This window comes from Diceros bicornis, chromosome 1 (assembly GCF_020826845.1).
Source record: "Diceros bicornis minor isolate mBicDic1 chromosome 1, mDicBic1.mat.cur, whole genome shotgun sequence".
Lineage (NCBI taxonomy): Eukaryota > Metazoa > Chordata > Mammalia > Perissodactyla > Rhinocerotidae > Diceros > Diceros bicornis.
Genome location: NC_080740.1, coordinates 68419352 through 68434070, shown reverse-complemented (window position 1 = coordinate 68434070; position 14719 = coordinate 68419352). Strand labels below are relative to the sequence as shown.

At 46.5% G+C, this 14719-nt stretch overlaps 1 protein-coding gene across 2 annotated transcripts in view; it reads left to right on the top strand.

The window, feature by feature from the left end:
* FAT2 (FAT atypical cadherin 2) overlaps nt 1–14719 on the top strand; it is a 60051-nt gene that overhangs the window by 19968 nt on the left and 25364 nt on the right. For both annotated transcript variants that reach the window (XM_058544440.1, XM_058544445.1), the window contains exons 9-13: nt 1175–5233; nt 6713–6909; nt 9418–9571; nt 11562–11795; nt 14108–14491. In XM_058544440.1, the coding sequence (XP_058400423.1) occupies nt 1175–5233; nt 6713–6909; nt 9418–9571; nt 11562–11795; nt 14108–14491 (5028 nt within the window). The remainder of the gene's footprint in view (nt 1–1174; nt 5234–6712; nt 6910–9417; nt 9572–11561; nt 11796–14107; nt 14492–14719) is intronic.

The following is a 14719-nucleotide window of genomic DNA, read 5'->3' as shown; positions in this document are numbered from 1 at the left end:
AGACCATTTAGCAAGCAGTAGATTTTATCTAGATTTTAATAAGATATTGTTCCATTGACTTGTTTTTATGGTAACCTCTGATTTATGGCAAGCAATAATGGTTTTCTTTTTAAAGTAGCGATACAAAGTTGCCTGTTAAAAATAGTTTAAATTAGGGGCCGGCCTGGTGGTGCAAGCAGTTAAGTGCATGCGCTCCACTGCGGTGGCCCGGGTTCGCCGGTTCGGATCGCGGACGTGCACCGCCGCACCGATTGGCAAGCCACTCTGTGGCAGCGTCCCATATAAAGTGGAGGAAGATGGGCACGGATGTTAGCCCAGGGCCAGTCTTCCTCAGCAAAAAGAGGAGGATTGGCAGCTGTTAGCTCAGGGCGGATCTTCCTCACACACACAAAAAAAATAGTTTAAATTTAAAAAAGGAATCAATTTAAAGGAAAATACTCATTAAATAATAGCATAAAATAGTATAGGTAGTGGCTGGATGTAGAAAACACTGTAAAGGCAATGTGAGAATGCCTGAAGTTTAGGAAACAGTTTAGGAAACCCCAGTGTGGGGGAAAGGTTGTTTGATGAGGAGCCTCAACATCTCTCCAGTCCCTCCCTGCTTGACTCCTTGCCACTCACTCCCCACACCTGACAAGGACTTTCCCACCATAGACTATATGGGGAGTAGACAATGTGGTTTTTAAAGTCCCTGTCAGTCTTGATAATTTATGACTCCATATTTATAGTTCTCATCTATCAAGTGTATAAACAAAGCTATTAAAATTTATGTAAAGAATGATTAAATATTCTGTATAATGTAACTGAAGCTTTTCCTATAAAAGGCACTACTGAAATACAGGGTGGAGTGTGCTTTTCCTACAAAGTATAAGTCTCCTTTCTTTGCTTCAAAGACGTAGTGCACCTTTGGTTTATAGCTTTGGTTTGTTACCCAAAGACTTAGTGATAATTAAAGCTGCCACTTATGCAGCATCTGCTATGTGCACCATATGAGGAATTTTATAAAGTATATATCTACCCTATACACTATGTCATAACTAAATCGAGGGAGGCACGGGATGTGGATTTTGCCCTGTCCAGGTTTTGTATGATAGCCTCTTTACTGACCCAGAAAGCCTAGTTGGTACCTCTTGAGGGTGTGGTAAACTTCAGTTTGTCTTGTCTTTCGTTTTAGGGAACAGCGAGGGTTTCTTCAACATCAATGCCCTACTAGGCATCGTCACTCTAGCCCAGAAACTTGGCCAAGCAAATCATGCCCGGTATACTCTGACAGTGAAAGCAGAAGATCAAGGCTCCCCACAGTGGCATGACCTGGCTACAGTGATCATTCATGTCTACCCCTCAGATAGCAGCTCCCCCATCTTTTCAAAAGCCGAGTACTTTGTAGAGATCCCTGAATCAATCCCCATTGGTTCCCCAATCCTTCTTGTCTCAGCCAGAAGCTCCTCAGAAGTTACCTTTGAGTTAAGAGAGGGAAACAAGGATGGCGTATTCTCCATGAACTCATATTCTGGCCTCATTTCCACCCAGAAGAACTTGGACCATGAGAAAATTTCATCTTACCAGCTGAAGATCCGAGGCAGCAACATGGCGGGTGCATTTACTGATGTCATAGTTCTTGTTTACATCATTGATGAAAATGACAATGCTCCCATGTTCTTAAAGTTGACTTTTGTGGGCCAAATTAGTGAAGCAGCTCCATTGAACAGCATGATCGTGGATGAAAACAACAACCCCGTTGTGATTCGTGCCTCTGACAGTGACAACGAAGCTAATTCCTTGTTGGTCTATAAAATTTTGGATCCAGAAGCTTTGAAGTTTTTCAAAATTGACCCCAGCATGGGAACCCTAACCATCATATTAAAGATGGATTACGAGAGCATGCCCTCTTTCCAATTCAGCATCTATGTCCATGACCAAGGAAGCCCCATCTTATTTGCACCCCGGCCTGCTCAGGTCATCATCAATGTCAGAAATGTAAATGACTCTCCTCCCAGGTTCTCAGACAAGACATATGAAGTAGCATTAGTGGCACCCATCCATCCGGGTATGGAGCTCCTCACAGTGTGGGCCAGCGATGACGACTCAGAAGTCAATTACAGCATCAAAACTGGCAATGCTGATGAAGCTGTTGCCATCCATCCCATTGCTGGCCGCATATCTGTGTTGAATCCTGCTTTCCTGGGACTCAATCGGGAGCTCATCATCAGGGCTTCTGACGGCCTGTATCAAGATACTGCACTAGTAAAAATTTTTTTAACACAAGCCCTTAACACAAGCTTACAGTTTGACCAAGATGTCTACAGGGCAACAGTGAAGGAGAATTTGCAGGACAGAAAGGCACTGGTGATTTTTGGTGTCCAGGGCAATCATTTGAATGACACCCTTTCCTACTTCCTCTTGAATGGCACAGATATGTTTCACATGATCAAGTCAGCAGGTGTGTTGCAGACACGAGGTGTGGCGTTTGACCGAGAACAGCAGGACATTCATGAGGTGGCAGTGGAATTGAGGGACAATCGGACCCCTCAGCGGGTGGCTCAGGCTCTGGTCAGAGTCTTTGTTGAGGATACCAATGACAATCGCCCTGAATTTAAGCATCTGCCCTATTACACAATCATCCAAGATGGCACAGAGCCGGGGGATGTCCTCTTTCAGGTATCTGCCACCGACCAGGACTTGGGGGTAAATGGTGCTGTAACATATGCATTTGCAGAAGATTACACATATTTTCGAATTGACCCCTATCTTGGGGACATATCACTGAAGAAACCCTTTGATTATCAAGCTTTAAACAAGTATCACCTCAAAGTCATTGCTCAGGATGGAGGAACCCCATCCCTCCAGACGGAGGAAGAAGTAATCGTCATCGTGAGAAATAAATCCAACCCACTGTTTCAGAGTCCTTACTACAAAGTCAGAGTGCCTGAAAATATCACACTCTATACCCCAATTCTCCACACCCAGGCCCGGAGTCCAGAGGGACTCCGGCTCATCTACAACATTGTGGAGGAAGAGCCCTTGAGGCTGTTCACCACTGACTTTAAGACTGGTGTCCTAACAGTAACAGGCCCTTTGGACTATGAGTCTAAGACCAAACATACATTCACAGTCAGAGCCACAGACACAGCTCTGGGGTCATTTTCTGAAGCCACAGTGGAAGTCCTGGTGGAGGACATCAATGATAATCCTCCCACTTTCTCCCAATCGGTCTATACCACTTCAATCTCAGAAGGCTTGCCTGCTCAGACCCCTGTCATCCAGCTGTTGGCTTCTGACCAGGACTCAGGGCAGAACCGTGATGTCTCCTATCAGATCGTAGAGGATGGCTCGGATGTTTCCAGATTCTTCCAGATCAACAGAAGCACAGGGGAGATGTCCACAGTTCAAGAGCTGGATTATGAAGCCCAACAACACTTTCATGTGAAGGTCAGGGCCATGGATAGAGGAGACCCCCCGCTCACTGGTGAGACCCTTGTGGTTGTCAATGTGTCTGACATCAATGACAACCCCCCAGAGTTCAGGCAACCTCAGTATGAAGCCAATGTCAGTGAGCTAGCAACCTGTGGACATTTGGTTCTCAAAGTCCAAGCTCTTGACCCTGACAGCAGGGACACCTCCCACCTGGAGTACCTGATTCTTTCTGGCAATCAGGACCGGCACTTCTCCATTAACAGTTCATCGGGAATAATTTCTATGTTCAACCTGTGCAAAAAGCACCTGGAATCTTCTTACAATTTGAGGGTAGGTGCTTCTGATGGGGTCTTCCGAGCAACTGTGCCTGTGTATATCAACACGACAAATGCCAACAAGTACAGCCCAGAGTTCCCGCAGCACGTTTATGAGGCAGAATTAGCAGAGAATGCAAAGGTGGGAACCAAGGTGATTGAGTTGATAGCCATAGACAAAGATAGTGGTCCCTATGGCACTGTAGATTATACCATCATCAATAAACTAGCAGGTGAGAAGTTCTCCATAAACCCCAGTGGCCAGATCACCACTCTGCAGAAACTGGATCGGGAAAATTCAACAGAAAGAGTCATTGCTATTAAGGTCATGGCTCAGGATGGAGGGGGACGAGTGGCCTTCTGCACTGTAAAGATCATCCTCACAGATGAAAATGACAACCCCCCACAGTTCAAAGCATCTGAGTACACAGTGTCCATTCAATCCAATGTCAGTAAAGACTCCCCAGTTATCCAGGTGCTGGCCTATGACGCAGATGAAGGTCGGAATGCCGATGTCACCTACTCAGTGGACTCGATGGAGGACTTGGATGAAGAGGTCATTGAAATCAACCCAACCACTGGTGTTGTCAAGGTGAAAGAGAGCCTAGTGGGATTGGAAAATCGGGCTTTTGACTTAAAAATCAAAGCACAAGACGGGGGCCCTCCTCACTGGAACTCTCTGGTGTCGTTACGACTTCAGGTGGTTCCTAATGAAGTATCCTTGCCCAAATTTTCTGAACCTCTGTATACTTTCTCTGCATCTGAAGACCTTCCTGAGGGATCTGAAATTGGTTCGGTTAAAGCAGTGGCAGCTCAAGATCCAATCATCTATAGTCTAGTGCAGGGCACTACACCAGAGAGCAACAAGGATGGTGTCTTCTCCTTGGACCAAAACACAGGAGTTCTAAAGGTGAGGAAGGCCATGGACTATGAGTCCACCAAATGGTACCAGATTGATTTGATGGCGCATTGCCCCCATAATGACACTTACTTGGTTTCTTTAGTCTCTGTCAACATCCAAGTGAAAGATGTCAATGACAATAGGCCTATATTTGAGGCTGATCCGTATAAGGCTGTCCTCACTGAGAATATGCCAGCGGGGACTACAGTCATTCAAGTGACTGCCAATGACCAGGACACTGGGAATGATGGCCAGGTGAGCTACAGGCTGCCAGTGGACCCTGGTAGCAATATCCATGAACTCTTTGCCATTGACAGTGAGACCGGCTGGATCACCACACTCCAGGAACTTGACTGTGAAACCCGCCAGACCTACCGCTTTTATGTGGTGGCCTATGATCATGGCCGGACCATCCAGCTGTCTTCTCAGGTCCTGGTTGAAGTCTCCATTACAGATGAGAATGACAATGCTCCCCGATTTGCTTCTGAAGACTACAGAGGATCTGTGATTGAGAACAGTGAACCTGGTGAACCTGTGGCCACTCTTAAAACCTTGGATGCTGATATCTCTGAGCAGAATAGACAGGTCACCTGCTATATCACAGGTAAGGATGTCTTGGAATGGAGGCACTGGGGGCATTGGAAAAAGTCCAGTAAGAGGTACCCTGAGACATGGGTTTAAGTCATGGCTCTGCCACTTATTACCTCCTAGGACCTCAACTACTCCATCTATAGACTTGGCATGCCCATCCTCATTCATCTCCCAGGGATGCTGGTAAGATATAACTTGAAAAAGCCCCCTATAAATTGGAAAATGCTTTGCAAAGAGGATCTCTCATTACTTTAGGTGGAGTAGATAGGATATAAGGGAGATACTGTAACTGTTCTCAGTTAGCTTCTGGGAGATGGAGGAGGCATCGACAGTTGTGTGATCCATGAAAACTGTCAGGTGACTGTCCTTGTAGAGTAGTATTCTGCCTAGAGCAAGAGGTGGAGACTAGAAAGGCTTCTTAGTCAACCACAGGATCTAAGTGTTGGAGTGAAAACACTTCCTTAGATACGATTCCAGCCTGATTCCCTCATTTCACACATGGGAGAACCAAAGCCCAGATAAGGAGAGAAATTCAACCAAGGTCACAGTGCAAGCTTGTTTCAGGACTGGGATTAAAACCACACCCTACAAGCTGCTTTCTTCAGTGGATACCTATTGCAAACCTTAATTACCCCCAATCCCTGCCCAGTGGCTGAACCAGCCAACAAGTGGCCAAAAGAGTTTCTTTACTTCTCAGTGTCCTTTTCCCCTCTCCCAGGTGCCATGTCATCCCATTCCCATAGACATGGCCCTTTCTGCTATCACAGCTGTCTGGTGGAGAGTTAATGAGCCCGAAGTTCCAACCAAGAATCACAGACTCCTGGAGACAGATCCTGGATCAGAGCTGTTTGAAATATGGAGTCTTAGGGAAATAGAATTTTATCACAAAAGTCTTAAAATCTCTGAATAGTAGAATAATATATGTCAATATATTGTCAACTCTTGGAATCGTTGAATCTTGGAACTCTGGAATTTTAGAATCTCAGGAATCCATCTTCCCTATCAGTGGTTGATGTCAAGGAAAGATGACTCAGAAGCAAGCCTAGTGACCCACCTGAACCTCCACTTAGTCTATGTCCTGAGTTGTAAAATAAAACTGCAGAGAGTTTAGTGTTGTACTTCCTATCTTCCACTATTGAACAGATACTAGATACTAGAAGGTTCTCGTATAGAATTGAAATTTGCTTCCCTTTAACTTCCCCCAATGCCCTCCAAAGCACAAAAATTAAGAAACCTGCCTCTCAGCCACATATTTTGGAGTGGTGCTTCTCACAGTGATAATTCCATTTAGCATGAGGCCTTTGAATTCGGAAGAGGCTTCATAACACGGAATAAGTAACTCAGTGTAGAAATGTGGGTCCCTAGTTAAAGGAGGAAAATTTTGCCTTTCCCAGCAATCCTAAAAAACATGTCAGGTGGGCAGCCACCTATGGCACAAAGTCTGGTTCATTCCTATTGATCGGCTTCTGGAAACTCTGTTCCATCTTTTTAGAGGGAGACCCCCTGGGCCAGTTTGGCATCAGCCAAGTTGGAGATGAGTGGAGGATTTTCTCCAGAAAGACGCTGGACCGCGAGCACATGGCCAAGTACTTACTCAGAATCACAGCTTCCGATGGCAAGTTCCAGGCGTCGGTCCTCGTGGAGATCTTTGTCCTGGACATCAATGATAATAGCCCGCAGTGTTCACAGGTGAAAGCCTGCTGAGGGGTGGGGTGGGAGTGGAGGCAACGAAGCTGGCGTGAAGGGCCAGAGGAAGGAGAAGGACTCAGGGGACCATCTCTGGGGCTGGCCATCATTGACCACGCCTGCCCTTGCTTCTCCCCAGCCGGCCTCAGACTAGTGCCCTAGGCAGGGATCATTCTAGGGCATTCCTTGGCCCCTCCTTAGGGATGTCACCAAGCTCTTTAGGACCCATGGTCCATACCTCTCCCCCTACACTTCCCACAAAGGTCCACTTCTCTGCAAAATAGATCCAGAAGTAACGTAACTTCTAATTTCTCCAAACACAGTCAGCTATGCCCAGTGGGAAACTCCCTCCATGCTCAGCTTGTTAGCATGGCTCATTATTATCAAATACATCCAAAGACACCTGCCCCCAGAGACACCCCGCATTGCCCCCCATGCCCACATATGCATACACCCACATCTGCGTGGGTAACACAGACCATCACAGAGACCTTCCTCCAGGTTATCCATGTACACAAACGTGCAGACAGTTACATTTTTGATAAGGGGTATCCTTAGGCAAGGATTCATTTCCTAAGGATATCGTATAATTCAACCCTAAATATCCCATGGGAACAAATGTTGAGCAGTTTGTGTGTGTGTATATGTGTGTGTGTGTGTGTGTGTGTGTGTGTGTGTGTTGGGAGAGGAGCTGTGTTCTTAGAGGGCATAAATCAACAATCCTTGTCGTGTAGCTTTGCTTTTAAACGTACACTTTTTAAACACAGTAAACAATTTTTAACATTGAGGGGATTTGCTTTATTTCAAGGTTTGCAGATAAAGTTAAACTATTAAGATTTTAATTTTATAACATCTCAAATTAGCATAATTCAAATTTCCATAAAATCTAGCCATTCAGTATATATACATAAATGCAAACTTATACGTACTCACCCATATACACATACACAAAAGATCATCTACAACTCTATATATACATGCAAATACCTATACATATATACACATAAGCATATACCTACATATCGACAACATTCATCCATGTGTATATCCATCCATACGTGCAAATATACATATATAATTCACACAAAAATAGTCACATATGTATTTGCATATATGCACACTTCAACTAATTTGCACACACATATATACATATGGACACATACCTTGGAACACACAAAAATACATATATCCCATCCCCTTTTCTTCCTCTGTCTTCTACACTCCAACCACAGAAAAGTATAGCAGAAAAAGAGAACCTGGGTTATCAGGGTGCATGGGAAATATCTTTGCAGGATCCAAGATGACCACCTTTTGAGTGGTCTCAGAGGGCAGCCTTTTTGGGGAGAATTGTGGCCACACCTTCTTCCTCTTTTCCCCCAGCCCCCAGAAACCAGCCTGCATCCTCCCCATGCTGGGAGAGGCTAGGGCCAAGCTCACCCTGGCCTTCCCAAAAGTGGTCAACAGCATGGCTAGAGCCAGGGAAGAGAGGCCTGGGGGCCATCTTCATACAGCCCACCCAAGCACCAAACCTCTGCACAGAGCACGAACAGAGATCCATGCTCACCCACACACTGCAGTTCAGGGGACTAGTTTGCTTAGAGGCTGTGCCCAGAGCCAGCAGCTGTGGGAACATTGGGTTCTCAGGGAGCTCCAGCCTCTCCCCTGTGCCACATCCCCTGCCATGCCATGAAGTTCCCTGCAGAGGAAGCAGGGTGGAGCAGGCTCTGGGGGCCGTTGGGGTCCAGACCTGACTCAAATAGCCAAGCATTTGTCCTAGGAGTGTGGTTATGGGGGTGAGCCTGACAGCATGGCCTCACCACAGAGACCAGGGATGCCTGGACTGGAGTGAGTGGCTTGACCTGACACCTCACAGAACGCCTCTTATCAGGCCCATCTCATCAGCCCCATCCAGAAGCCTCAAAGGGCCCCTGTGGAGTAGGTTGCAGCAAGTCCTTCTACCCCTGAGTGTGGGCTTTTTTTGTTGTTGTTGTTAGGAAGATTGGCCCTGAGCTAACATCTGCCAACCTTCCTCTTTTTTTGCTGAGGAAGACTGGCCCTGGGCTAACATCCATGCCCATCTTCCTCTACTTTATATGGGACGCCACCACAGCATGTCTTGACAAGTGGTGTGTCCCTGCGCTCCCAGGATCCGAACCGGCGAACCCCGGGCTGCAGCAGCAGAGTGCACGCACTTAACCACTTGCGCCACCGGGCCAGCCCAGTGTGGGCTTTCAAATGGTGGAACTTCTCTCTCATTCTCTGTCTTTTCTGACTGCTTCTCTTGTCATCCTTCTCCTTGTATTTAATCTCCATTTTCCTTGCAGGTTTCATCTTATTCTCCATCTTTCTGTTCCCTTCCCTCCCTCTCTCTGCTTCTCTCTCTCTTTTTCTCTCCATCTCTGCTCTCTAATCTCTCGCTCTTCTTCTCTCTCCCTCCCTCTGTCACTCTGCCTTTCTCTGGATCTAAGTATATCTCCCACAACCTCCCTCTTCTTTGTCTTCCGTCCCCAGCTTCTCTACACTGGCAAAGTCAGTGAAGATGTATCTCCAGGACACTTCATTTTGAAAGTTTCTGCAACAGACTTAGACTCTGATACCAATGCTCAGATCACATATTCTCTGCATGGTCCTGGAGCAGATGAATTTAAGCTGGATCCTCATACAGGTGGGTTTCCTGAACTGCAGCATCAATTCAAGAATTTATCTACTGAATACCAAGAGCCCAGTGTGATGGTAGGCTCCTTGGAGAAGAAACAGGAATTCACTTCTTCATCCATCCATTCACTCGGCAAACATATTTTGGCAGTGTGTGCCAAGCATTCCACTAGATGCTGGGGACATAATCAACAGACTAAGACAAGATCTGGGTCTTTACAATCTAGTGGAAAGGCAGCCATTGAATCAGTGGTTTGAAATGTGCTGAGTTAAGAAAAAATGCAGGGTGCTAAGGGGAAGTTTGATAGGAGAACTTGACTTAGGCTTGGAAGCGAGATGAAATAAAACTTTAAAGAAATGCCATTGTATGTGAGACTTGAGGACATAAAGGAGTTAGTCAGAGGGTAAGGGAGTGGTAGGGATTGACAGTCAAGGTAGAAGGAGAATTCATACAAGGCCTGTGTTTTGGGAAAGAGCACACACATCTGAGGCCCTGATGGAGGGCCAGACACTGGTGCACAGAAGGGGAGGAGAGAGGACAAAGAATGAGGCCCTCAGGGCAGAGGGTCCCAAATCCTACCTTTAGAGCCATAGGGGCTTTAGGCAGGTGAGCGTCAAGGTCAAGGTCATGATCTCAAGATCATGCTGCAGACTGGGGATAAAACCTCAGTATTATTGTAAGGATCCCAGCAGATCAAGTATATAGAAGTCTAGCCCAGGTTTGGCGCAAAATAAGAGATCCTTAGATGTGGTTGCCATTGTCATTATTATTCATTAGGGGACAAAGCAGAGAGCCCTGCAGGGTAGACCATGAATACCTGGGAGAGGTTGGGCTGTAAGAGTCTGGTGGAGAAGACAGGGTGGGGTCTGCTTCCTTTGGAAGAGCAGCCCCGCAGAGGTAGGATCCCTGCCTGCTGCTGTAGTGGACTGGGTGGGGATGGGCAGCACAGAAGGCCCAGGTCACAGAGGCCAGCTGCCAGCACTTGGCTTGGAACCAGTAGGTCACAGAATGCCTCGGAGATTCCTGAGCAGGGAGGTGGCAGGTGAGAGTGGTGTCCCAGGAAGCTGTCTGGATAGACAGGAGACAACGTTATCCTTCCTGACCCTGCATGAGCATGCTGAGTCACCCCAGGTAGGTTACCTAATCTCAGTCTGCTGCTGTTTGCTCAGCTGCAGGGTGATCAGCGGGGGTCTTGAAAAAAAAAAAAAAAGAAAAAAAAACTAGGTGGTTTGTCTGAATATGGAAATAATACATGCTCACTGTACAAAAATTCAAACAATGAAGGTGTGTATTATGCAGAAATGGAAAGTCAGCATAATAACCGGCTCCCCCCGAAAGATAAGCACTCTTGATGTATATTCTATCAGATTGGTTTTCCATGCATGTCCAAAATCTCTATATAGAACATTATTTTGTGACTTGCTTTTTTTCATATAGTAATATCTTGGAGATATTAGCAAAGCAGTACATAAAGCTCTATCATAATCCTTTTTTGGTTGCACAGTATTTTACTGTATGGCTAAATCATAATATATTTAATCGGTGCCCTTTTGAAAGACATATAGGATGTTTTCAGTATGTTGTTATTATAAATAATGCTGCAGAGAATATCTTTACACATATATTTTTATCCTTGGGTTAATTATTCTATAGAATATATTCTTAGAAGTAAAATTGTGGGCCAAAGGATAAACACATTTTACGTTGTCAGAAATTGCCTAATTGCCCTTTAAAAGTGTTATGCCTCTTTGTAGCTTGTTGGTGTGGATCTTAAATTGGCGCTGTGGTGGTGGAGTGTGTTTGGGAGAATTAGAGAGGTGAAAGGGTGTGGGGGGATACAGGCCGAGCTTCTTTCCTAGCCATATCTACACAGAACTGACCCCTTTTCTCTGCGTCAAAACTCTGTGTGACTGGGGTTGTCTCGCAGAGATATCTAGAAGGCACATCCTGGTGTAATGTCCCCCAGAGAAAGCTCACCTGCTGTCATTTCTCTGGCCAGGAGAGCTGACCACACTCACAGCCCTAGACCGAGAGAGGAAGGATGTGTACAGCCTTGTTGCCAAGGCAACGGATGGAGGCGGCCAATCGTGCCAGGCAGATGTGACCCTCCACGTGGAGGACGTGAATGACAACGCCCCCCGGTTCTTCCCCAGCCACTGTGCTGTGGCTGTCTTCGACAACACCACAGTTAAGACCCCCGTGGCCGTGGTATTGGCCAGGGATCCCGACCAAGGTGAGAAGAAGAAGGACCTTCTGGAGGCATTTCCTCACGGGGTCCCCTTGGGCGACGGTTTGGCTCTCTGGGTGCTGCTCTGGGACTGGTAAGGAGTGTACCTCTTCGCTGAGGCTACGGACACTTACAAGTGGAAAATGTTTGTCCACAAACTGCGTACCTAAGGCTATGTGACAAAAAATTTTGGCAATGTTTGAGGCTGGTACGGGGCATTTCAGCCTCATTGTTTCTCACTGCCACTTAGACCTGGAGCCCTTTCAATCCTGCCATTTAACCTCAAAGGTATTTTGAATCCAAACGTTTAATCTGAAATACACCAATTGGAATTATTCAACTCTGATTAATTTGCCACAAGAAAGGAATTTTTGGCACAAACTCCATTAAGCCTATTAAATTCCTTGATCAATTTTCCATACAATGAAGTGGAATCATTTTCAATATTTTACATTTTAATTTTAGTGACATTATTTTCATTAGGGTTAATTCTTTTCCTTTTAAAATTTACAAGGCAAATTGGATTCATCCCGGAGTATTTGTTCCGTATTGTACCAGATATAGCTTCTGCCATCATGAAATGTTTTATTGTGGTTTTGTATATATATATATGACATGTATATATGTGTGTGTGTGCATATATGTGTGTACACATACAATTTTCTTGAGTCAAATTTCATAATTGAGGTGTAAAAAATGCCCTCAGGGTCAAAGTACCTAGATGAACATAGGATCTGACAATGATGATGATAAAAGTGGGATCAAATCCCCTTGCTTTGTTTGATGCCAGTAGAGTAAATTTAAGATTTCCTAGAAGAAGTGAGTTTCAGCTTGGCACTAAAGGAGGTGAGAGATTTTGGAGGGATGCAGGGGTTCTAGGAGGGCAAATAGTCAGTGCAAAGGCATCTAATGGCTACAAGGCCCTGCAAATGCTCAATTAGCCAGTACTTGCTCACCTCCAGGGACAGGAAGCTCCCTACTTCCTAGGCAGCCCCTTCCTTCCATGGAACCTCAGAGAATTGTCAAGTGCTAGCCATTTGGAGCTAACCCATCAGTCCTAGTCCTAGCCTCTGCATCCCCACAGATCTCCTAGACCCTCGCCCTTGACAGCCCTTCCGAGACTGGGAGGTGGTGACTATCTGCTCCGACCCCAAGCTTCCCTTTCTGTGTGGAGGAGCCCTAGTTTCCTCAATCACGTGTTTCCAGTCCCACCCCCCTTCTAGGACACATCCTCTGGCCTTGCGCCAATTTACCCTCCAAAATAACCAATAACCCTTCAAAACTTATTATTCTAAACCAAATTCCACCCAAATATTCCAAATGTGGCCTGACCAGCTGTTCCCTCTCTCCAGAAAAATTATGGTCCCTCCAGAAAAATGCATATATGGGAGAATTGCATGGTATGCACATTTAATTTATGTAAATTCAGCCATTCTTATAGGCAGTTCCTGCCACCATTCCACCAAAGGAGTGTACGTCCCCACTCATGTGTGAGACGTGAGACTCACTGGGTGAGTCTCAAACGTTGGTGTTCTTCATATACAGTGGCTCCTACACAAGCCAACTGCTTCATCTGGTACACAACCAAAGGAAATAATAGAATCTGAGCCAAAGAGGGAGAAACACTGTCTGTTTTGATTTACTAAGAACTTTCCATGGATATTTTTCTTTGACCTTAATTTTGACATAATTATAGACTCATAGGAAGTTACAAAAATAGAATTGAGAGGCCCCTGCACCCTTCACCCAGCTTCCCCCAACGGCAGCATCTTAGATAGCTGTAGTGTGAGATCAAAGCCAGGAAACTGGCATTGGGACATTACTAGTAACTGTACAAGCCCTATTCAGATTTTACCAATTTTTATATGCATTCGTTTGAATGTGAGCGTGCACATGTGTTTTGTGTGTATAGTTCTGTTCAATATTATCCCATGTGTGGATTCATGTTACCACCACCACAATCAAAATACAGAATTATTCTATCACAACCAGGGAACTAATGATGGGTGGTTTTCATCTTGCACAATTTTCACCTTGTAAGCTGACATTGGACTCTAACCAGCATATAAACATTTTCAGATAATTTTATAGGTTTGCAGATGCCCTGCCCCCAAGAACCTTTCTACGAGGCCTTGAACCCCCCCAGGCAAGAACCTCTGTGTGGAGACTCTCAATCCTAACACAGCCTGAGCCTGTTAGCCTTTACTGGAGCCCCCTCCACCACCACCACCCGGCCCTCCTCTGGCTGGAAGATTTGCTGCAGGCAGGGCCAGAGGAGGGTCCCTCAGTAGGAATCACGCCCTCGGTCTCCTCCACAGGCACCAATGCCCAGGTGGTTTACTCTCTGACGGACTCTGCAGAAGGCCACTTTTCCATCGAGGCCACCACGGGTGTGATCCGGCTGGAGAAGCCGCTGCAGGTCAGGCCGCAGGCAGCCCTGGAGCTCACCGTCCGTGCCTCTGACCTGGGGACCCCAATACCGCTGTCCACTCTGGGCACCGTCACCGTCTCCGTGGTGGGCCTTGATGACTACCTGCCCCTGTTCCTGAACACCGAGCACAGCGTGCAGGTGCCTGAGGATGCCCAGCTTGGCACGGAGGTGCTGCAGGTGGCCACCCTCACTCGCCCGGGCACTGAGAAGACAGGCTACCGCGTGGTCAGCGGGAACGAGCAGGGGAGGTTCCGCCTGGATCCCCGCACAGGTGAGACAGCGCCTGAGGCAGCGTCCCCATCACAGTCTTGGGGAATGCTGGATTCCTCACATACGGGGCATGTCTGCCCCATGCAGGCCCTCCCAGGGCAGACCTGCTTTGGTCCTTTCTTTACTCTGCATCTCTCCAGGTGCCAAATCCCTCCGTGTACCCTGGGGCCAGCTTATGTGGGAACCCTCCTTACTCCCCTACGTCCCCACCCAGGACCCTCCGTGACCC